Here is a 24871-nt window from a genome sequence, read left to right on the forward strand (position 1 = left end):
GAGAATAAGCTACTTATCTCAAAGAGAAGGTGTAACCGATTTTGGTTCATGAGGGTTCTATTTATAGTGTTGCACATGCTAGGGTTACACTTTGTAAACCCTAATGACCCATGACTTTCCACATTCTCATGTTACATGGATTTAACCTCCATGGACTATCCGTGGATTATCTCATTGGATTAGCCCATCTAAATAATCATGGATCATTGGCCAACACTACAAGAATCATTGATTACATAACCAATCCCCATATATTTAATTAGTCTCTTTTGACCACAAAATTAATTCCAAATTAATTCTTGATCAATACTAATTAAATAATATCATATTAATATATTATACTTGTAATATATTAATAAACCATAAATAACCTTATTCTCAAAAGTCCATCCTATCAAATTGCACTGGTGAAGGCAACCCAAAAGGACCATGCTACAATGGGGTCAAGTACATACCAGTTATAGTTATGGGATTAGACACCAAATCCAACAATTAAGACCATGTTGATTGAGACATTTGATGAGCGATGCGCTGCTGTCACGGAGGCTGCTGCTGCTGCTGCTGCAGCCACCGCAGCCATAGCTGCTGCGAGGCCACAAGGAGGTGACTTGTTGTTGTTCCGAGAGTTCAGCAACACGAAGCCACCGGAGTTTGACGGGACCCAAGACCCGATTGCTGCCATGAGATGGATCTCCGACATTGAGGGGTGTTTCTATACGTGTTCATGCCCAGAGCACTTGAGAGTTCGGTTTGCACTGAACCAGCTTCGCTTAGGAGCGAAGGACTGGTGGAAGTTCGTGGCGACTGATTTTACCCGTGCAGATCATGCTGCAGTGAGTTGGGAGAGGTTTATAAAGTTGTTCAGAGATGAGTATGTTCCCCAGGTGGAGAGGGAACGTTTGGCACAGGAGTTTCTGTCTCTCAAGCAGAAGACAGAATCAGTGACAGAGATTACGAGGATGTTTCATGAGAGGGCGTTGTTCTGCCCTGAGCACGTGTCTACTGAGCAGGCATGTGTGAGCTAGTATTTGAGCATCTTGAGGAGATATATACGGGAATTCGTGGCGAACTCATCATATCAGACATTGGCTGAGTTGCAGACCAATTCCAAGAGGAGAAAGATTGAGCTGGAGATTCAAACCAGAGAGGAGGGAGAGCAGCAGGGGAGAGATAGGAAACCAATGCAGTCGCAGCCGACGACAAAGCGAGATAAGCCCGCTGATTCGAGAGCTGGAGGCCAGAAGGGCCGCACTTGTGGCAAGTACGGCAAGAGCCATGAGGGATCTTGTCGAGCAGGGATTTGCTACAAATGTGGCAAGGAGGGGCACATGGCGAAGGACTGGCCTAAGGGATTTTCGGTTTGCTTTCATTGCAACCAGACTGGCCACCAGAAGGCCGAGTGTCCTTAGCTCACTCATGGATCAGCCCAGGCTTCTGCTCTTGCTGCTTTGCGTGTTACTGATGGTCGGCCGGGGAAGGCCGAGCCTCTGAGGACTCGTGGGAGAGCATTTCAGTTGACTGCGGAGGAGGTTCGCGCAACACTGATGTTGTTGCTGGTACATATCTCCTTATTCATGTTATTTTGATATTTGTTTATGCTTATACTATGTTGTATATAGGTACTTTCTTGTGAGTTCTGTGCCTGCTTTGGTGTTATTTGACTCGGGTGCGAGTCGATCTTTTGTGTCTTTATCTTTTAGTCGTCACATTAGTGTCAGACACGAGGCGTTGAGTCGGCCATTGAGGGTTTCTATAGCCGAAGAGCATGTGGTTTTTGCCACTGATGTATTCCATAGCTATGTATTAGAGATTTTCGGTGTTGAGTTTCCGATAGATCTGGTGCCGATAGCAATGGGTGATGTCTGTGTCATAGTAAGCATGGACCGGTTGAGCCGGTTTGGAGCTGTGATTGACTGTGAGAATCAGATGGTGACCATACGAGACCCTAGTGGGAGAGTACTTACTGTGTATGGCTAGGGAACTAGATTGGTATCAGCTTTCTGCTCTGCCGCCTGGGTGAGGCAGAGTCTACAGCAGGGGTGTATGGGCTTTTTAGCGTACGTGATACGCGAGTTGCCACTGAGAGGTCGAGTTCTATTTTCGATGTTCTAGTAGTATGTGAGTTCCCGAATGTTTTCCCCGAGGAATTTCCGGGTGTGCCTCCTGAGAGACAGGTGGAGTTCCGGATCGATCTGATTCCGGGGGCGGCGCCTATTGCCAAGGCACTTTATCGCCTTGCGCCGCCTGAGATGCAGGAGTTGTCCTCGCAACTCCAGGAGCTGTTGGGGAAGGGTTTTATTATACCGAGTAGCTCACCGTGGGGAGAACCGATCCTTTTTGTCAAGAAAAAAGGATGGTTCACACTGGATGTGCATCGATTACCGGGAGTTGAACAAGTTGACGGTCAAGAACCGTTGTCCATTACCGAGGATCGACGATTTGTTTGATCAGTTGCAGGGGACGTCCTGGTTTTCTAAGATTGATTTGAGATCTGGGTATCTTCATATGAGAGTCTGAGAGGAGGATATTCAGAAGACAGCTTTCTGAACTCGTTATGGGCATTTCGCGTTTGTGGTGATGCCTTTCGGGCTCACCAATGCACCGACAGTGTTCATGGACCTCATGAATCGGGTGTGCAGGCCCATGTTGGGTTGGTCGGTGATCGTGTTCATCGATGACATTTTGGTGTACTCGAGGTGTAGGGAACAGCATGAGGAGCATCTTTGGGAGACTCTTGGAGTATTGAGGATAGAGAGGCTTTACGCAAAATTCTCCAAGTGTGATTTCTAGTTACGAGAGGTCCAGTTCTTGGGACACCTCGTTAACCAGAATGAGATTTTGGTTGACCCAACCAAGATTAAGGCAATTATGCGATGGGAGGTGCCGAGATCCCCATCCGAGATCAGGAGTTTTCTGGTTCTGGCAGGTTACTATCGGAGGTTTATTAGAGATTTCTACAAGATTGCCGTTCCTCTCACTATATTGACCAGGAAGGGTGTTACTTTTGTCTGGGGACCCGAGCAACAGGCTTCATTTGAGACTCTTCGCCAGAGTTTGTGAGAAGCTCCAGTGTTAGCCCTTCCGGAGGGGGGTAGAGGACTTCATACTCTACTGTGATGCATCCATTTCAGGGTTGGATGACGTGTTGATGCAGAGGGGGCACATCATAGCATATGCATCGAGGCAGCTGAAGCCTCATGAGACGAGATATCCCAACCATGATTTGGAGTTGGGGGCGGTGGTATTCGCCCTCAAGATTTGGTGCCACTTTCTTTATGGTGTCCGATGTAACATATACACGGACCATAAGAGTTTGAAGTACCTTATGGATCAGCCCAAACTGAATATGAGACAAAGGAGGTGGTTGGATGTAGTGAAAGACTATGACTGTGAGATTTTATATCATCCTGGCAAGGCTAATGTGGTAGCCGATGCCCTGAGTCGTAGAGCAGCGAGTGCTCTGATCTGAGACGTGTGTATGAGGATGACAGTGACGACTTCAATATTAGACACCATCCGAGAGGCCCAAGCGGTGGCCATGAGACCAGAGAACCGCAAGAGAGAACGGGTAATTGGGCAGAATTCTGAGTTTGAGACGGATGAACGTGGGCTTATGACCTATCATGGGCGGATATAGGTGCCATATTCTGGTGGAGTTCGACAGATTTTGATGGAGGAGGCCCATAAGTCGAGGTTTTCTATTCACCCTGGGGCTACTAAGATGTACTTGGATTTGAAACGCGAATACTGGTGGCCCTGTATGAAGAGAGATGTGGCATGGATAGTCGAGAGGTGTTTGACCTGCCGCAAGGTCAAGGCAGAACACCAGCCTCCTCATGGCAAGTTGCAGCTTTTGGAGGTTCCTCTATGGAAGTGGGAGCAGATTTCCATGGATTTTTATTACCAAGTTACCGAGGACTGCACGAGGTGTTGATGCGATATGGGTGATTGTAGATCGGTTGACGAAAAGTGCTCACTTACTAGCTATAAGTGAGAGCTATTCTGCGGAGAGATTGGCCGAGATCTACGTTCGAGAGGTGGTGGCACGACATGAGGTGCCAACATTGATAGTGTAAGATCGGGATGTGCGTTTTACTTCCAGGTTCTGGAAGAAATTGCATGAGGAGTTGGGTACCCGGTTGCATTTTAGCACTGCTTACCACCCACAGATAGACGGGCAGAGAGAGCGGACGATTCAGACGCTCGAGGACCTGCTACGCGCATGTGTTATGGACTTCGGTGGGAGTTGGGATACTTACTTGCCCTTGGCTGAGTTTTCATACAACAACAACCATCACTCCAGTATCGGTATGCCTCCCTTTGAGCTTTTATACGGGAGGAGGTGCCGGACTCCCATCTGTCGGGGAGAGGTAGGGCAGAGAGTGATGGGGAGCACTGAGATAATGCTCAAGACGATAGAGCAGATTCGGCAGGTCAGACAGAGGTTACTGACGGCCCAGAGTCGTCAGAAGAGTTACGCAGACCAACGACGTTCAGAGCTAGAGTTCCAGGTCGGAGATTATGTCCTCCTGAAGGTATCTCCATGGAAAGGGGTGATCCGATTCAGGAAACGGGGAAAGCTGCGCCCCAGATACATCGGTCCTTTTAGAGTGATCGCCCGAGTGGGTTAGGTAGCTTATCGGTTAGAGCTGCCTGTGGAGTTGAGTCAGATTCATAACACCTTCCATGTGTCCCAGTTGAAGAAGTGTGTAGCCGACGAGACGACAGTGGTCCCTTTGGAGGACATTCAGGTGGATGATCGCTTGAACTACATTGAGAAGCCGGTGGCAATTTTAGATAAGAAGGTGAAGGTCTTGAGGAATAAAGAGGTGCCCTTGGTTCAGGTTCAGTGGCATCATCAGAAGGGATCCGAGTGGACTTGGGAGCCGGAGTCCGAGATGCGTGAGCAGTACCCATAGTTGTTTCCGGAGAATGACTTCGAGGGAGAAGTCTAATTCTAGTGGGGGAGAATTGTAACATCCTGACTCTCAGGTATAATATTTAATTAAGTTATATTCATTTTGTTAGGGCGACTCGACGAGTTGGAGACCCCAACTCGCCGAGTAGAGGTGGAGATACCCACATGGTTTTTAGAGCCTACTCGACGAGTTGGAGACCCCAACTTGACGAGTAGGAGCTGAGTGTGAAAACCCTAATTTTCAGGGTTTGTGCCCTATTTAAAGGACCTTAAGCCTTTCATTTTGCCTCCCTTATCACTTGAGCACCCTAAGAGAAACCCTAAACGAGCTGGTATCAACTGTGAGAGAGAGAGAGAGAGAGAGAGAGAGAGAGAGAGAGAAAGAGGCTAAAAGTGTGTGATTTCGTGCATTCTTAGAAGGAGATAGAAGAGCAAAAGGCTTGGATCGAGAAGAAGCCCTTGGTTCCAGTGTTCTTTCAGTGCTAGCTGCTATTTGGAGGTAAAAAGCTATCACCTTGATCATTGTTTGGTTAGATCTCTTCTCTAGGGAGTTTGTGGCCACTTCCATCTCCTTTTTGAGTCTTTAAGTCATTTGGGCATGACATGAAGTTGAAACTTCAGATCTGGACAGTATGAGGTCCCTTGGGCCTAAAGATTCAAGCTTTATCAAGCAATTGGCCAAGTTTCATGCATTAAACCCTCTATAGAGCTTTGTTTTGACATTTTGAGCCCTAGGTACCATGCATGGACGTAAAGCTTGCAGCTTTACGTGGCATTTCAGCCTTGGGAGGCTAGATCTAGAGTATGAGACTTTAGTTCTGCTTAAAATCGTCTGAGTGAGAAATAGACTGTAGAGACTCGACGAGTTGATGCGCCAACTCGACGAGTCGGTTAGGGTTTTCCTCTATAGTCTGGATACGTGCAAACTCGACGAGTTGAAGAGACAACTCGGCGAGTTGAGTTGGAGTTGACCCGATTTTTCTGAGAACAGGAGGGACTCGACGAGTCGCATAGATGCACTCGACGAGTTGGGTCAACATGGACTGTTGACTCGAGAGTTGACTTCCGTTGAGTTTTAGGGTTTGGTTAAGGTATGGATATGGAGGTCATGGAAGGGTAAAATGGTCTTTTCACCCTTTCCAAGAGTTAGTAAATGGGGTAGCTTAATATCCTTAGAGTTGATATTACAAAGTGTTAATTAGAGATGATTATGATATGTAGGCGGAGCCGAGACCGATCTTTGAGTACGAGACCTACTTGCTTACTTACGAGGTGAGTCTTCTCACTATACTTACCTGAGTGGTAATACTGTGTGACCGGAGGGTCGTATTTGAGTTATCGACCGGAGGGTCCTATGTGCTTATACTGAGTTATGTGATATTGTGCATTTTGTCTTTGTGATTTATGCTATATTATTTTGTGCCTTACTGAGTTAGGACCGGAGGGTCCAAACCGAGTTGTGAGACCGGAGGGTCTTCACTGAGATACAAGACTGGAGGGTCCAACCCGAGCTGTGAGACCGGAGGGTCTTCACTAAGACACATGACCGGAGGGTCCACACTGATCTACAGCCATGAGTGGCTTATTATTTGTGTATGTGGTATTTTGGGGAACTTACTAAGCTTCGTGCTTACCGTGTTGTGTGATATGTGTTTCAGGTACCTCTCAGGATCGCGAGAAGGCGTCAGCTTCATTGTACACACCAGTTTGAGATTATGTTGTTTTGAGGATTCTGGGATATTATCAAACAAATGTTGATTTGTGTTTGACAACTTATACATTTTGTGGTTTTGAGAAATGTGATATTGAGTTTTATGTGATTTGAAAATGAAATTTTTTATTTGAAAATTTAGAGTGTTACAGTTTAATCCCAACTTTTATTTTTTGAACATAAAAGTCCCGATTATTTTATATTTTGCCCAGATTAACGAAACAATCATTTTTTCTTTTTCAATAGAAAATGACAGATTATCGTATAAAATCATATAATCGGGACTTTTATGTTCAAAAAATAAATGTTGAGATTAAACCGTAAACTGATCCATAATATTGGGACTTTATCCCCTTGTGTGGTAATTGTGTGATGCTTCACAAGTCACCTAGTTTTGATGTTGAACATGTATTAAAAATTTATCAATCAGTACGATGCTACCATAAAATATTGTGATGCTACCATGGTAGTGCAATTCTACCATGCATGTACCATAACAAACCATCTTTGTGTGTTTGGATTTTTGAAATTGACTTGGGTATTGGGATGCATATTGCATTATTATTTCTTCATTGAATTATCACATTTGATTTATTAAACTATAAAAAGTTTATTGATATTATTTAGATAACCTTTGTTGGCTTATTTTTTTATATAGGAGTTTTAACTTCTGTTTGTAGGTTCATACACCATTTGACTTTAAAATTTGGGTATATAGTACCTTATAATTTGGTGTATTAGAACTTTTGGTAATTTGTTGATTTTAATATGATTTTAGAGGCTTGAATTAATTGATAATGATTGTCATCATTACTATACTCTTAATAAGTCATCCTCTAGTATCCTTATATGGTTTTCTATGCCTAACTATGCTTTGACATCTGGTCAGATTGAAGATCACAAAGATAGAAATAGAAAATAACCACAACATTTTGAAGGCCCTGTGGTTTCACTTTGAATGTGTAATGATGTTAATTGATTTTACTTTACTATTGTAAACAAATTAATCATGTTTTGGACTTGGGACCATATTTTCCGAACTTTTTGAACCTAAAAACGTTTTGGGTTTAAAATCAAATGATTTTATAAGTGTTTTTAAAACAACACCTAGGGACGGGTGTTTGAGAGAGAGAGAGAGAGAGAGAGAGAGAAATAAAGAGAGAGATAGAGAGAGAGAAATAGAGAGAAGGAGAGAGAGAAATAGAGAGAGAGAGATAGAGAGAGAGATGTTGTTGACCCCTAGACATACATTTGTTATACTTTATTCAATGTTTTATGCAAATTATAAAATGTTTCATTTTTTAGATTTTATGATGTTTTCTTAAAGAATGAATCCTTTATAGTATAATGTTATTTTCAAATAAAACCTATGTGGATGTCACATAATTACTCTCACCTACATCTCTACCAACGTTCATAATATTCCATGCAAATTATATCCATATTTGGCATATGGGATTGGGATTTTTTGAAGAACTTTGATTTTGGCACATGAAGAGATCATCTTTGTCTTTGTTATGTTGTTTGGCTCATTTTCAGTTGTTTATTGGGCTAAGTATATTTTGGCACCAAAAAATTCCTTAGCTTTGAAAAACAACGTAGTTTACTAATTTGTATGAGGGAACTGTCAATCTGTCATCCATTTTCTCTCCATTGCTTCTTCGCAAAGTTGAGTCACCACTATCAAATTCAGATTGGCTTCAATGGAAACATGTGAACATGGACTAGCATCACATCTTGTGACCTTAATTAGGAAACTTAATCCAATTATCTGCTCAACTTTTCTTGACTAGTCATACTACTATGAAAACATATATCTGGTGTTTTCATCATTTCTCACATTTTCCAATAGCCTTGAGATGTTGCATCCAATCTCTTACCTCGCCTCTCAAAGTTAAACATGAATCCATTATGTGACATCCCCAATTTCACGGGCAGAAAAGACCGATTTGTTTATGCTTATTTAAAAATCAGAGTATCATTTTGAAGAATAATATTATAGAATTTGTTCCCAAAATATGATAAAAATATTATCAAAGCATTTCCGAATAAATGTATTTTAATTATATTAAAAACGTTGGGATGTCATCGTCAATACAGTACATAAGCATAAATGGAAAATAACATAGGCCTTACAAACATCTATTATTCTATTGGCCTATAATCCATAAATATCTCATCTGATCATCACACCGGTGCTCTTGTGCCACTACCTGTAATACAATAACTGAGTGGGTCAGGCTTGGGAGCCTGGTGAGTACATATGATTTTCAACCCATAAAAATTAAATTCTTGAGCACATATGGTTTTCAACCCATAATAATTAAATTCTTTATTTTCATCAAATCATTCAACCCGATTACTCGTTCCCGTTATCCTCACTTTCTGTCCCTAAAGCATCTAATTAAAGGGACATATCCTAAGGATTATCTTCGGGTTATCCTCGTTCCCGTGGTCGTCATCTATACTCTGCTAGATGACTGGATCAGCTTTAAAATCAAGGTCTCTCATCATTTATCTCATCTTTCATTTTTCATCATCTTTCATCTACCAATTTTTACCCAACATATTTATAGGTATAAAATACATATACAGTTTAAATCAAGTAAAACATGTATAATTCGTTCATCCAGCATAAATATCAGCAAAGCAGATAATAGGCACATATAACATGTAATTTATATTAAATACTTCATATCTATGTGTAAGATGAAAGTAACTATGCAATCACTTGATAAAGTGATGACTCGAAATTCGGGCGACGCTTCACTTCTAACAATTGTCTTTTCCTTTGACGTAACCTAGTGTCATTATCACTAAGTCTTAGTTTAATATTTATTACGACTAATTAGTAGTGTAGATTCATCATTAATTCAAATTCTACTTCATGATCTATCAAGTAAGGAACAACAAGGTAGGATCATATCAGAGGTATGGTCCGTTTGGTATACGAAGTATATTGTTTGGAAATCCCACTTTAAACACCTCACTAAATCCAGCCCAGACATCATCTCCGTAAGTAGATCAATCAGTATAACGACTTGGAATCAATGATAAATCTTGTTTATAGGTTTATAATAACGATAATGAGCTTAAACATAAGTTATAATTAAAGTACGATAAACATAACTCAACTTACAGGTGGTTTAGCGAAAAACCAGAATTTGCGCGGGTAGAACTTCTAAGTCGAAATCTCTACTTCTCAGGACTTTATGGCGCTCCGGGGATTCGCTACTAACACCTAGGAAGTGCTAGAGAAAAGCCTTGAGGCTTTGGGGGGGGGGGGGGGGGGGGGAGAAAATTGGTTGAAGAGGTGTAAAGATTTGAGTGAAAAATGTCATCTATTTGTAGGCTGGAGAGTGCTACGTCCGTTGGGCGTACTCTAGCATTACGTTGGGTGTTCAGCAGTACGTTGGGCGTACGCATGCTACGTGTCGCGATTAGGTGCCAAGCCGCAGGGAAGAAGGTGTGGCCTAGATCTTGCCACGTGTCGATTTCTGGTTAATCCGAAAATTAATTATCTTTTAAAATCCGTAACTTTCGTATACGAGCTCCGTTTTTGACGTTCTTTATATCCACGCATAGCTATCTACGTGATCTACAACTCGTTTAGACTCCGTCGACTAATTTTGACTTTATTTTTAAAGTTATATTTTAACAGGCTTAGACAGTTAAAGTCCGTTAAAAATTCATAACTTCGTCATCCGACGTCCGTTTTCGACTGTCTTTATATCGTTGAGCTCCTACTAATGAGATCTTCAAATCTCGTTTAAGTTGTGTCGGCTAATAATCGACCAATCTAAAGTGCGATTTCCGGGTTGTGTACTGCTATGTTGAATCTTAGAAAATTCTTAACTTCTTCTAACGAAGTCAGATTTGGACGTTCTTTATATGTATGCTCTCGGTTTAACATCTACCATGGCTTTCGTTTAGATCTCTAAGGCTAAAAGTATTTCGTCAAAACTTTACTTTTTACGATACGCGGAGTCGTGCCGGTTTAATCGCAAAACGTCGACGGGTCATAACTTCATCGTTATAAGTCGGATTTCAGCGTTCCTTATATCTCCGAAATCCTTGTTACGACTACTTCAACTTTCTTCAAACATATTGGGTGTAATTATTATTTTATTTTAGACGCGTATTTTATTCCTATTTTATTATATCGTTATAAGCACATATATTGCACATAATTTACACGTAAATCAGACAATACTCAAATAATTCTTCTTCATTACTTCAAAATAGGTTACATTTGTTAACCCTAACTATTACATCACCATAATAATGCTTAGCCAGAAACGCGGATGTTACACATTATAAACACATCTTACAATCTTTCAGATACCTCAGATATCTAATTTGAGAGATTCCACAATCTCGCATAAGCATCAAGGCCAATCTTAAGGATTTAAATATCCTCAAATGTGCAGGACGAACCAGAAAAAAAGTCCCTTATTGCTATTATAAGTTTTTTTTATTTTAAATATATAATATAATATAGAGTAAATTACACGAATGGTCCTTATGGTTTGGGATAATTTGCGTGTTTGGTCCGTAACTTATTTTTTTTAACTCGGAAAGTCCATGTTGTTTGTTTTTGTTACACGGTTGGTCCCTACTGTTTGTTTTTGTTACGCGTTTGGTCCCTATCTTATCTAAAAAGACTATTATTTAAATAAGAAAAAATGGTGGGATATGTAAGGTAAGATGAAGGGGATGGGAATGGGGGTGTGTTTATTTAAATAAATTAAAAAAATCAAGGGTAAAATAGTTTTTTAGGTAAGACAGGGACCAAGCGCGTACCAAAAACAAACAGTAGGGACCTTCCGAGTTAAAAAATAAGTTATGGACCAAACACGCAAATTACCCTAAACCATAGGGATCATTCGTGTAATTTACTCTATAATATAATATGATATAATATAACATAATATAATCTTATATTATATTATAAAGCATATTAGTCATATCTTGAATTTTAAGATGTATAAGATACAAAGCTTTTTGTAGTAATCAGTTATGCATAAACAAATAATTAACACTTGCAAAAATTTTAAATACTTAAATTAAAGAAGGCTATTAAGAAATTTAATTTGGAGCAAACTGACAATTTTTAGATATTAAATTCATTATATAAATTAATTTATATTCTTAAATTAGACATCGAAATAATTAATTTACATAAAATGTATAAAGAAACAATATAAATATAATTTCTAAACATAAATTTTTTATTTAAAAGTGATTATTTTTTTATTACATCATAACTAATAATATAATCTAATAATTATTTCTGTGTTAAAAAACTATTCGTCAAAAGAGCTATTTATCGTCGTTGCTTTACGAAGACACATTAAACCAAAAATTCCAGTGAGTTGCGAGAGGTAGAAAGCTTAGGAACATTCCTTTATCAGATAACTACACCCATTAAGTCATGAAGTTGCTCATATGATCCAAAAATGCAACCTAAGATAATAAGTGGTAGAAAATAAATCAAATAATACTTATTTATTTGTTACCAGAAATACGAAAAAGATAGTCCTTAAAAAGTATCTACAAAGATTTTGATATATATGATATGGAATAGAACTTTCACTATATTTTATGCTACATAGCTTCCAATTTCAGGCATATAGCCAACGTATAGAGCTACAACATCGTTTACAGAAAAGGAACTCTTAACACATAAGCTAATAGGTATTATCATCTAGAAAATATGCCTAAATACCACAAATTAATTCCAAATATTTGATGGCGAGCTACACCTTTTTTTTCCCGAGATGAAACTTATTTGTACAATTGAAAAGTTAACATTGATCACATCCGAAAGTAAATACACCATATATGCCAATTAACCAACAATTAACTACTTAACTACGCTAGCTTAAAAGAATACAATAATCACAATACGGCTTTCCTTAATTTATTCCACCTTTATCCTACTTCATAACGATTCAAACCACAGAGGTTTATTTCCGTTTTCTTTCTTATCTTCAAAAGCCTCGATCTAATCCCATGATGAATCATAAATTGTTAGTCCCAAATCTTATCCATTAAAGCTTACCACATGGAGTCCAAGTTGAATGGTTGCTCCTGTTGTTCCTGATGCTGCAAAGATTCACAATTTCTAGTGGAAGATGCTTGTAAGCTTGGACTTGCCCCATCTAAAAAGTTGGAATTCGCTTGTGGCATGAATTGATAATCAAAATTGGCAGCTTCTCTTTGTTGGTAACTTCTAAGTTGCAATGCTTTAAGAAGTAACGCATTCATTGAAAGGTTTGAACTTAGTATGCTAGATGGCCATAATGGAAGACCGTGTACCAAACTAATATTCTGGTTCATATTCGTGTTGAGGTTGGTTTCCATGCCGTAATTACGAAGTGAAATGTTACCACTTAAATTTGCAATGTCATTTAAGTTTGGCAGCTCGATATCACCATAGTCATTTGCCATCGTGTTGGTATCACAAGGTGAATCCATCGACTGAGGCGAAGATGTGGTGCCCATTGGTTTTTTAGATGTCGTGCTTTTTTGGAAAATTCTGCAAACTACCCATTCCTCCTGTAGAAGATGGTATAAGAATCATCAAACCTACCCATCGATTTCTTTACACTTAAAAGAAAAGGAACATAACAATCACATATGCATTCATATTTTTAGTTTTTCCACTTTCATGATGTTAGAAATCGACAGATATATTATGATTATATAAAATGTCGGATAACTAGTTATGGACGTACCTTATTAGGTTTATAAGCATGTGTAGTTTCAAGTCTATACTCATGCATCACCCAGTTGGTTTTTTCACCTTTAGGAGCTCTACCCATGTAAAAAACTAGGGTTTTCTTCATTCCAACCAAGATTCCACCACGAAAGATTTCTTTGTCCTTTCCTGTTGTCTTCCAATAACCCGCCACAGTTGCACGGTTTGTTCGTAGTCCTGTTGGGTATTTTCGATCTCTCATGCTGAAGAAATACCATTCCTTTTCTCCCATAGAAGCTTTGGCTGCATACAACTTGTTAGATTAATTATCACTTCTCGTACTAGGTTTTCACTAACTAATTCGAAAGTATCAAATTAAATTTTTTTATAGTTGTTTTGTCCAACGACACCAAGACGACTTGGAAACATATAGAATCATGAAATAGAAGGTAAAAAAGATTAGGTGCCCTCACCAATGACCAGCATCACAATCAAAATGTGAAAGGTAAATAAATAAAGAAATAAGATAACGTAGAAGTTAGAACCTAACATCTTCTTTATATTTTTCATCTTCTTGCAACTAATCCAACCAAGCGGAGATTCAGAATTGAAAATAAAATTCCTACATCAATGATATTACGTATATTTTTTTATTTTTAAATCAAATTTATTTAATTTGTCACTTGAAATTAGTATAACTGTCTATCTATTTGGTACATATGATAAAGCACATCAAAGACTAATGTATCCATTTATGTGCATGATAAGATCAACGAAAAAATTGTGTAAGTTTCGGAAATTGAAAAAGTCTAGTGTGCCGTCGAAGACGTTTGCTTTCATTTGTATACATGTATATAATATACACAACAAAAATAAACATTAAAATCTCATTACTTTTTCCGACCATATAGAAAAAGAAAACTGGCATATCAATTGAAGAAGAAGATCGGCGCTGTTTTCCAAGTCAAGCAGCCCTCGGTTCATTTTGGGCTGCATGTACTCTTAGTTATTTCTGTTTTCCCACCCTTCTTTTGGTGGTCTGCCGATAGCGTCCATCTAGCACCATGCTAGTTTTCTTTTGGAATAAAATCATAGTATTTCGGGAAAAAAATCAATGGAAAAAGTAGATATACCCAAACATGTGTACAATATATACCTGGGAGGTCCCAAGGTTCGCATTTATTGAGATCAACCTCAGCAACTGCTTTGGAAGTGAAACTTGAATCAGTAATCTTTTGACTGAGATAAAAAGTGATAAGTTCTTCATCAGTTGGATGGAACCTAAATCCCGGAGGAAGACTCTCTTCCATCCTAGCTAATTAAGGAAGTGGTTGGATTGGAGAAGAGTTTGAGGTTAGCTGTTAATGTGAAGCATCTCTCTTGTGGTTTTGTATAGCCCACAGCCTTCATCAAGAAGCAGCCACCTATAGATTAGTCTTCTTTTAGCTTTGATTATAACAACTAACTCTTTGACAAAGATGGGTTGGTATATAGTGGATAATTTTGTTTTTTTGTCTTTTGTGAAAAGTGTGTTTTCACTTGAATACCCCTCTAGAATATTGGAATAATGTAGGACCCAATTGATTTCATTTCACATTCGTGTGTAAGTGAATGGAAATCATTTAGAAAATAACAGGAAATGCAATTGGATAATTAAAAAATACTTTGCATAGTAATTAACAATCAGTAACTCTTTCATAGTTTCTTTACATTCAATATCAATCAACTTGGCACGATTATCACATGTGACCTTTTCTAGTTCTTGCATCCCATCAAGTTTGAGCTCGCATATATCACATTCAATTTTTAAATTGGTAGCTTAATTATATTTCAAAACATTCCTCATCATAAGCTGCATATTAAAGAGCCAAAGAATGGATCGCGTCCATCCGAAAGTCCTTCCATGGATAACTCATGGTTTTCACAACTTCCAAGAAAGCTTTAAATTAAAAGACAACCCGGAGAACATTATTTTACCATCATATATATATATATATATATATATATATATATATATATATATATATATATATATATATATATATATATATATATATATATATATATATCTTTTCCACCCTTTTCATGCGTTTGCTCCCCCGGCCCCCATCTAATCTCAGAAACCATGTTGGATCTGAATTGGAAAAGAAATCACCCATGTAAAAAACAAAAGAATATATTAATGTTCTAACAGATGGATGAGTCATGGTATAAACAACTCCAAGTGGAGTATAAAGTTAGAAAAGACTTCTTCTTAGGGCACTGGTACACGACTTCATTAGCTTGCATATTACCAAACATCTCATCAACCCTTGGTCAATAGGAGAACTAAAAGAGGATGTAAAACTATAGGACAATTAAATTGCTTCTCCTACCAATTAAATAATTGCCATGTGTAAACATTATTATTTTTTTTCTCATCTCATCCTTTGATTTTGACACTTGTGATGATCTTATGAGTAGGATGATAAGTATGAATATTTACACTACTAAAAAAAACACGTCTTTTCCGAGGGACACTTTCCTCGGAAATGCCTAGGAAACCGGTGTTTCCAAGGAAATACCGAGAAAAAGTTGTGCGTAGGTAAAACCTTCCTAGGAAACATTTTGTAAGGGATTTTCGAGGAAATTTGGGAGGCATTTCCGAGGAGATATGTTTTATCGGTAGTTCTGAGGAATTTCCGAGACTATATTTTTCCGAGAAGTTTCCTAGGAAATATATTTCCGAGGAATTTCTTAGGAAATATTTTTCCGAGAAATTTTCTAGGATATACATTTTCGAGAAATTTCCTAGGAAATATATATCTGAGGAATTCTTAGGAAATGTGTTTCCGAGAAATTTCCTAGGACCGTACCTTTTTGACAGTTTTTGGTGACACTTTTCTTGACAGAAAGTTCCTAAGAATTTCCAAAGAAGCTATAAAAAAAATTAAATATGCAAAAAAAAACAGTTTTTTTCTGCTTAAAATGCAGAAAAAATCTAATAAAAATAACAAATTTATGTTACAAATTCGTACACAAAAACGATAAACATAAATCTAAAAGTACTACATAACACAAGGAGCATTCAGTTACAAATTTTAACAACCATCTAAACCACAAACATAATGTCTAATAACATACAAACGTTTACAACAAATAACCTAAGGAGCATTAGGTGGATTGGGTGGATTTTCATGAGGGTTATTACAGTCATGTAGGCTCATGAATTCGACCATTTCCGTCATTTTTCTTTCAATTTCGGTATGACGTTGTTTCAACTCCCGAACCTAAACAAATGTTAAAAGAAACATACATACATTAGTAAACACAAAAAGAAAGTAACACAAAGTATATTTTAACATGTTTATATATTATATAGCAACAAATCTACACCTTAAACTAAGTCTTTCATGCCTCCTACTTCTTTCTTTAAAAAGATACCTATGTTTTCAACTACCTTAATTACTATTTTACCCTCATGGGTTGGATGAAGAAGCAAGTAACAGAAAACGTAAACTACAAAGTGAGTTTAGAATCAATGATTCAGATGTTGGTATCAAAGAAGAAGCAAGTGCTTCTGAAGTGAGAGAGCACAGTTAGTAGACATGGTTGAGCTTAAAGATGAGAAAATGGTCTAAAAAAATACTAACATGTAGTAATTGATGCTTGTTTATGGATTTATGCATCTTGTATGAGATGATAAATCAAAAATCTTGTTTTACAATATCCTAGTTTGCCTTGAAAAAATGAATCAGTGACATTTTCATGTATAGATGTAGCCGGTGAAAAGAAAAAACCCCACATACAATAATAAGAAGTTCCTAAATCTTAATTCAATTACAGATGCATTCATAAACTAAACTAAATGCAATTATTCATTATGATTCAACTGAAGGAGTAGATTCACTAAGGACATAATGAAAAACGTTGGGTTTAGATACAATATAAAGATATACATCAATCCAAGGAGAAGAATGCATACTCTGGTTAGCATAGTACAAATCGAGAGGGAGGGAAGAAAAGAGAAACGAGAGAGGAGAATGAAAAGAGACAGAAAATCAGCAAAGGAATCCAATTTCAGCAAGAACATCAAACCAAAACATCATATTGTCAACAAAATACCTTCTTTCAGAAGTCTAGATTACAAAAAAAAAACATATACCAAACAGAAATTTGATACACATTTCTTATCAACCATAGCAAAAATCAGAAGTCTAAATTGATTGTTAAAAATATATACCAAGTAGAAATTAGAAGTCTAGATTGGAGCAGTGGATCTGAAATCAGGTCGTCGACAGTCAGACGATAGCAGGCGGACGGAGTAGGTGAAAGGGAACAGAGGATGAAGGCGATGATCGATTACAGGTTCCCGCCATTCGATTGCTAGAGAGAGACACGATGGTCGACGAGTTCAGACTTCGGTCGCCGCTTCTCGTCGTTCGATTGCTAGAGAGGGTGTGAAGACGAAGAAGTGAAGTCGCAAATCAGGAGTCGGAAGCGTGAAGTCGTGAAGAACTGACGTTGAACGATTTTTTATTTTGATTTTCTGATTGTCTTGTGTCGGCGTCCCAAAGCAAAACGAAAGAGACGAAACCTAAAAATCAGATCATATGTTTATGTATATTCATTTCCTCGGAAGTTCCGACGCATTTCTGAGGACCAAACCAAAAAAAAACCTATATATTTTCATATTTACTATTATTATTATAGTTTTTGTTATTAACAATAATAATAATAATAATAATAATAATAATAATAATAATTTCATATCCAAATATGCGTTCAAAGAAAAATAACAAATAATATTCAGTTTCCTCGGAAATGCATAGGAACTTCTGAAGGATTTCCTAGAAACATAATTTATTTTTTTATCTTTCGGGGTTCAAACGCCATTTTTTAGTTTCTTTCTATGTACAACTTTGGTATACACAAAATACTTTTAGCTTACCAAGTTATACTTATTATCCACATACACACACAAATATAAATATAAAATAAAAAATGAATGTTTTGAGTAATAGATTATGAATGTGAAAATGTATGTATGTATTTAATATCACATTGAGTAAGATAAAAGTATTTAATTATAACAAAGTTGTACAAAATATGAAACGAAAAAAAAACAACGTTTAAATCTCGAAAAAAACAAAAAACGAGTTTTGGTCATAGGAAATCTTTTGGAAATACCTACGTATTTCCAAGGGATTAGTGACAAATTTTGTGTTGTGTAGGAAATCCCTCGGTATTTCTTACGCATTTTCAAGTGATTTCCTAAGAACATAATCTGTTTTTCATTTTTAAATGTTCAAAAGTCATTTTTTTCAACTTCATTATACATTAATTACTTTTATTTCAACAAGTTATACACGATATATACATACATACATTCGTGTACACCATCAGAACCAATTACTCAAAAAATTTGTTTGCCATTATAAATCTATATGTATATGTATATGTATAATATGTCTAACTTTGTAAGATAAAATTATTTAATGTATAACAAAGTTGTATGAAATCTGAAACTAGGGATGAGAGTGGGTCCAAACCAGGACCGGTAGACCCAGACCCGAAAAACTCGGCCGGTTAACAAAATTTTGTAGGACCGAAAACCGGACCGGTATATAATAAACGGTTCCGATTCAGTTCCGGGTAAAGTGAGTCTAGAATCGGAAAACCGGGAAACATGAAAGTGGGTCGGATGGAACCGGATAAAGTGGGTCTAGAACCGGAAAACCCGGGAAAACTGTAATTTTTTTGGTAATTACTTAGTGGTTGAACTTTGAAATTTTCAACTTTGATATCCCAACTTTGGGGACTGTAAGTCATTGAATATTAAACCAAAAATGACAAAGTTATAGTCTAAAATCATGTACAAACTCTAAACTACACGCTGCAAAAAACCTCATGATAATTCGACTTCAAACGAATTAGATATGCACGTATTAAAATTTCACAAAATACAAAAATAAAGCTGAAAAACAGAAAATTCGCAACTTTGATATCCCGAATTTGGGAGACTATAAATCAATGAATATGAAACCAAAAATGACAAAATTAGAGTCTAAAATCATGTACAAACTCTATACTACACTTTGGAAAAAACCGCATGGTATTCTGACTTCAAACGAATTAGATATACATGTTTTAATACTATCACATAATACAAAAAAGCTGAAAAACCTAAAATTTCCAGTTTTGATATCCCGACTTTGAGAGACTGTAAGTCAATGAATATAAACCCAAAAATGACAAAATTATAGTCTAAAATCATGTACAAACTATAAACTACACTCTGGAAAAAACCTCATGCCAATTTGACTTTAAACGAATGAGATATGCATGTTTTAAACTTTTCACAGAAACCGGTTCCAGTTCCTAACACGGTTCCAGTTCTTAAACCCAGTTTACCCGGACCCGATGGACCCGAAGCCCGGATTACCCGGAACCCGGATAGAGCTATTCTTTAAACCCGGGACCCGAACCGGTTTTACATGTTCCGGTTCTAACGGTCCCGGTCCGGTTTTTCCGGTTCTAAATCTCATCCCTATATGAAACCAAAAAAACAACATTTGAACCTCGAAAAAATAAAAAAACGGGTTTTGGTCCTAGGAAATTCCTTAGAAATAACTATGCATTTCCAATGGATTAATGATAAAATTTGTATTGCATAGGAAATCCCTCGGTATTTCCTACATACAGGGATGGATCTTATATAGGGCTAGGAGGGGTTGTGCCCCCCCCCCCCCCCCCCCTTTTTAATAATTAGTCCATAACTATAAAAAAAAATTACATATTTAGCCTAAAACTATAAAAATTAACTTTGCCCCCCCTTCCCCCAGATCAAAACTTCAAGCTTCGTCACTACCTACAAATTTCCAAGAGATTTCCTAGGAACATAATTTGTTTTTCATTTTTTGATGTTCAAACGACGTTTTTTCGTTCTATATTTTGTTCGACTTCATTATACATGAATTACTTTTATTTCACCAAGTTATTCACTATATATACATATATACATACATGTGTGTGCACCATCAGAATCCATTACTCAAAACATTTGTTTACCATTGTAAATCTATATGTATGTGTACATATAGATTTACAAAATATGGAACCAAAGTTGTACAAAATATGGAACAAAAAAACAACTTTGAACTTTGAAAAAACAAAAAACGAATTTTGGTCCTAGAAAATCCTTCGGAATTACTTACACATTTCTAACAGATTAGTTACAAAATTTGTTATTTTTAATATTAGGATTGTTTATAGTATGTACGTATGTGTATTAATAACAATGTTGTTAATAATAATAATAATAATAATTTCATAGCAAGATATGTGTTGAAAAATGTAGATTACGGTATAAAATAGTTGGAAAAATAATAAATAATATTCAGTTTCCTCGGAAATGCGTAGGAATTCTGAGGGATTTTCTAGGAACATAATTTCTTTTTTCATCTTTCGGGGTTCAAACGCCATTTTTTTAGTTTATAAGTTTTTTTTAATATCAAATTAATGACTTGGACCCTAGGACAATTGGTAAAAGTTTGACATGTTTATGAGAAACCTTGGTTCAAAAATTTCCTAGGAAATCACTCCGAAGTTCTGAGAAACTTCCTAGAAACCACTTAAACGAAACACTTCTAACGTAACTGGGAGGCTCTTTGGCATAAGGAATTATCAGAAACACGGTTTCCTCGATAGTTCATCGGTAATGTGTAGAAAGTAGCGAGAAAGTTTTGATCCTATGAAATTTTTGTAGGAAAGCCCACTTTTTTCTAGTAGTGTTAATAGGAGGGTATTTAACCTCTCCAAATATTAACAAATGAATATAATTTAAAACTTATTATCTTTTGGCTACCGTAAGTCACTACGATTAATGAAAAGTATAAATCAATGTCTAGTTTTAATGATTATACCAACGGTTTCATTGCTTATAGTAGACATTGTTACATGCAAACGTTACGCATGGTATTTTCCTAAACTTTCCCCTTTGAGTTTTTTACTTTTTTTTCTAGACAATGGTATAGTTTGAAAATGTAATTACAAAGCTATTGTAGTTTGCAAATTATTTACCAAAAGATGGTAATCGGTAAATACATGTAGAACCCACATTATTTGTTAAAAAGGAGAGATTGAAACGTAAATTCGTCGTCTCTCGATGGAAGTTTCTATCACTACAATATTAGTATTAGTTAGTTGGTAAATATATTTTACTATTAGTATTAGATAGTTGGTAAATATGTTTTACAACTACAATATTGGTTAAAACTTCACTACAAGAAAAAAGAGAATTAGCGTCGACGAAAGTCATTGATAAAGGTTGGCAAACTTTTAAAGAAACGTGTTCCAACAGAAGTAAACAATACTTTGAAATGGGTGGATTGTTGGGGTATGATATGGAAAATAGCAAGAACAAGGTCCGTCAAATTTTATCGAGTATTGGTGTGATTCAGGTGGATCAATGAATTGTCTTTCATTGAATATATGTAGTGTGTGTTCTTTCTCTAAAAGGAACCGGGTCAAGTCTCTTTGTTTTCAGAATGGGATTTCTTTTTTAGGTTTGCAAGAAACAAAGGATGTTACAAGTTGAGTTGTTTCAAATTTGGAGTATGTGGGGTAATTATAACTTTGATTTTGCGTGTAGCAGTGCTCGAGGCCATTCGGGTGGGATTTTGTCGGTTTGGGATCCTAATGTTTTTTTCTAAATCTTTTGTGGTTTGTACTAATAATGTGGTTATTGTTGGGGGTAAGTGGATCCCTTTTAATCTTGATTGTTATATGGTTAATGTTTATGCGCTGCAAGATTTAGCCGGGAAGCAAGATTTATGGAATTTTCTTTCTTCGTTTGTTCGTTGACACGAGGGTAATTATGTTTTTCTTGGTGATTTTAATGTGGTCAGGAATGCTTCTGAGAGACATGGGTCGGTTTTTTGTCAAGTGTCCGCTGAAGCTTTTAATTATTTTATTGATGAGTTAGGGCTTGTCGATGTTCCTATGACAGGAAAGAGATTTACTCGTATTGATCCGGGTGCTTTTAAGCTTAGTAGGTTGGATCGTTTTTTTAGTCTTAGCTCAGATTTTTTATATGTTTCAAGGCTTACAGGTGGCAGTTTTAGATAGGAAGTGGTCTGACCATTGCCCTATTTTTCTTCATGATCATTCGGTTGATTACGGCCCGTCTACTTTTAAATTCTTTAATTCCTGGCTTCACTTGGAGGGTTTTGATGAGGTGGTTCGTTCTAATGTGGATGAGTTTGTGATAGATCACAACTGGAGCAAGTTTGTTTTATTTAAAAATAAGCTTAAATTTATTAAAAATAAGATTCGGAATTGGAATTTGGATTATAAAGCTAAAACAGATTCTGTGCAGCTTAATTTTGATAATCGGTTGCAGGATATTGATAATAGTATTGATGATGGCGATTCTTCCGACTTTCTGTTAAACGAGAGAAAGCATATTTTATTTGAAGTTGCAAAGTTAGATAAGATTCGTGCTATGGATGCTGCTCAGAAATCTAAAGTCAATTGGTCGGTTGAAGAGGATGAAAACTCGAGCTTTTTTCATCGTATCCTGAAAAAAGAAGGCGCCAGATAATGATCTGAGGTATTTCAGCAGAAGGTGAGTGGGTGACGACTCCTGTGGCTGTTAAAAAAGAATTCTTTGATTTTTACGTAGCAAAATTCCAACCGTTTGAAGGAATTAAATTGGCTTCTTGTAGCAATAAGTTTGCTACTCTCAGTTTTGAAGCTATGGAGTCTCTTGAGGCGGTGTTTTCAACGGATGAAATCAAGGAAGCTGTTTGGGATTGTGGTGGAGATCGAGCTCCTGGTCCGGATGAGTTCTCTTTTCAATTTCTGAAACATTATTGGGATATTTTGGGCTATGATGCGTAGCTTTTGTGCATGAATTTTTTCACAAACCGGTCATTCCTGTTGGTTGCAACTCCTCTTTTATTACTTTAATTCCAAAGGTGGATAATCCCTTGTTGGTTAATGACTTTAGACCTATTAGCCTTATCGGTTTGCAATTTAAAGTTGTGGCAAAAATCTTAGCTAAAAGGCTTTCTTTGGTTCTTCATGATGTCATTGGGATCGAGCAACCTGCCTTTCTTAAGGAGAGATAGATTTTGGATGGGTCGTTGATGGTTAATGAGATTGTTTCATGGTTCAAAAAAAGAAAAAGAAACTCTTAATCTTTAAGGTGGATTTTGAGAAGGCGTATGACTCGATTAGTTGGGAATATTTTGATCAAGTCATGGGTTTTTTGGGTTTTGGAGATAGATGGAGGTCTTGGATTAGAGGTATGTTCAAGAATGCTCGATCTTCGGTTCTTATTAATGGTAATCCGACAGATGAATTCCAGTTGTTTAGAGGGTTGAGACAGGAGGGATCTTGTCTCTCCTTTTATGTGTTATCCGCATTCTTTGGTGTTTTTATATGGTTTCGGGATTAAGAATTAACCTTCTTAAATCTAATCTTTTGGGTGTTAGGGTGGCTCATTCTGAGGTCTCTTCGTTGGCTTATTTTACTGGGTGTTCTATGGCTTCTCTTCCTTTCTCCTATCCAGGATTGCCGGTGGAGGAGTCCATGGTGCGCGTTAAAGGTTGGTGATCTATTATTGAACGTTTTCGTAAGAGGTTATCTTCGTGGAAAATTAAGTGATTGTCCATTGGAGGTCGTTTAACTCTTACTAAAACTGTGTTGGGTAGTTTGGGAATTAATTTTTTCTCTCTTTTTAGAGTTCCTTCTACTGTTTCTCATTTGTTGGAGGCATGTAGAGCTCGGTTCTTTTGGGGGGCTGAAGAAAGTCAACGTCGTATACACTGGGTGAAATGGGACGTTATTTTAAATTCTAAAGAGAATGGTGGGCTAGATATTGACAGCTTGGATGCGTTTAATCTTGCCTTGTTATATAAATGGCGGTGGAGGTTTTTAAATGAACCTAATTCGTTATGGGTTAAAATCATTAAGTCTAACATGGTAGTGATGGTGGTTTGAGGAGTGCTTCTCGGTGTTCTTTAGGGGGGAGTGGCGTTTGGAATAAAATTGTTAGGTCTATAAATAGGTTGCATGATAGAGGTCTGATTCCTTCCAATTATATGTCCATTGATATTGGTAATGGGTTGTTGACTAGTTTTTGGAGTGATATTTGGTGTGGAGGTTTGGTTCTCTGTTCTCAGTTTCACAGGTTGTTTGCTTTGTCTATAATGAAGAATGCTTATGTTTGTGGTTTTTGGTATGATAATAGATGTCGGTTCTCTTGGCGGCGCCCTATTAGAGGTGGAGTCGAGTCGTTGCAATATGATATTTTATTGGAGCTTTTGAGTTCCATTTCTTTGGCGCATGATCCGGATAAATGGAAGTGGGATCTTAATTCGTCTGGGATTTTTTGCTGTTAAATCTGCTAGAAAACATATTGATGACCACATGCTGCCCGTGGGTAGGACGGTTACAAGATGGAATAAGTGTGTTCCAATTAAAGTTAATGTTTTCTTTTGGCATTTTATGTTAGATAGACTTCCTCTAAGAACAAATATGGTTAATAGAGGAG

At 37.1% G+C, this 24871-nt stretch overlaps 1 protein-coding gene and 1 long non-coding RNA gene across 2 annotated transcripts; both read right to left on the reverse strand.

The window, feature by feature from the left end:
• Positions 1-12416: 12416 nt before the first annotated feature.
• Positions 12417-14766, reverse strand: LOC145160302 (NAC domain-containing protein 100-like). The gene is made up of 3 exons (XM_079079441.1): positions 14489-14766; positions 13370-13635; positions 12417-13190 (listed from the first exon to the last, which is right to left on the reverse strand). Exons 1-3 carry the CDS (start codon positions 14640-14642, stop codon positions 12690-12692), a joined length of 921 nt encoding a protein of 306 aa, XP_078935567.1. The 5' UTR covers positions 14643-14766; the 3' UTR covers positions 12417-12689.
• Positions 14767-16261: 1495 nt separating this feature from the next.
• Positions 16262-17950, reverse strand: LOC145156838 (uncharacterized). Its single transcript, XR_013736937.1, has 2 exons — positions 17555-17950; positions 16262-16601 (listed from the first exon to the last, which is right to left on the reverse strand). It is a non-coding gene; the product is annotated as an uncharacterized LOC145156838 (long non-coding RNA).
• Between the last annotated feature and the right edge of the window lie 6921 nt (positions 17951-24871).

Source organism: Lactuca virosa, chromosome 2 (assembly GCF_052849685.1).
Source record: "Lactuca virosa cultivar CGN04683 chromosome 2, Lactuca_virosa_CGN04683_v6, whole genome shotgun sequence".
NCBI lineage: Eukaryota > Viridiplantae > Streptophyta > Magnoliopsida > Asterales > Asteraceae > Lactuca > Lactuca virosa.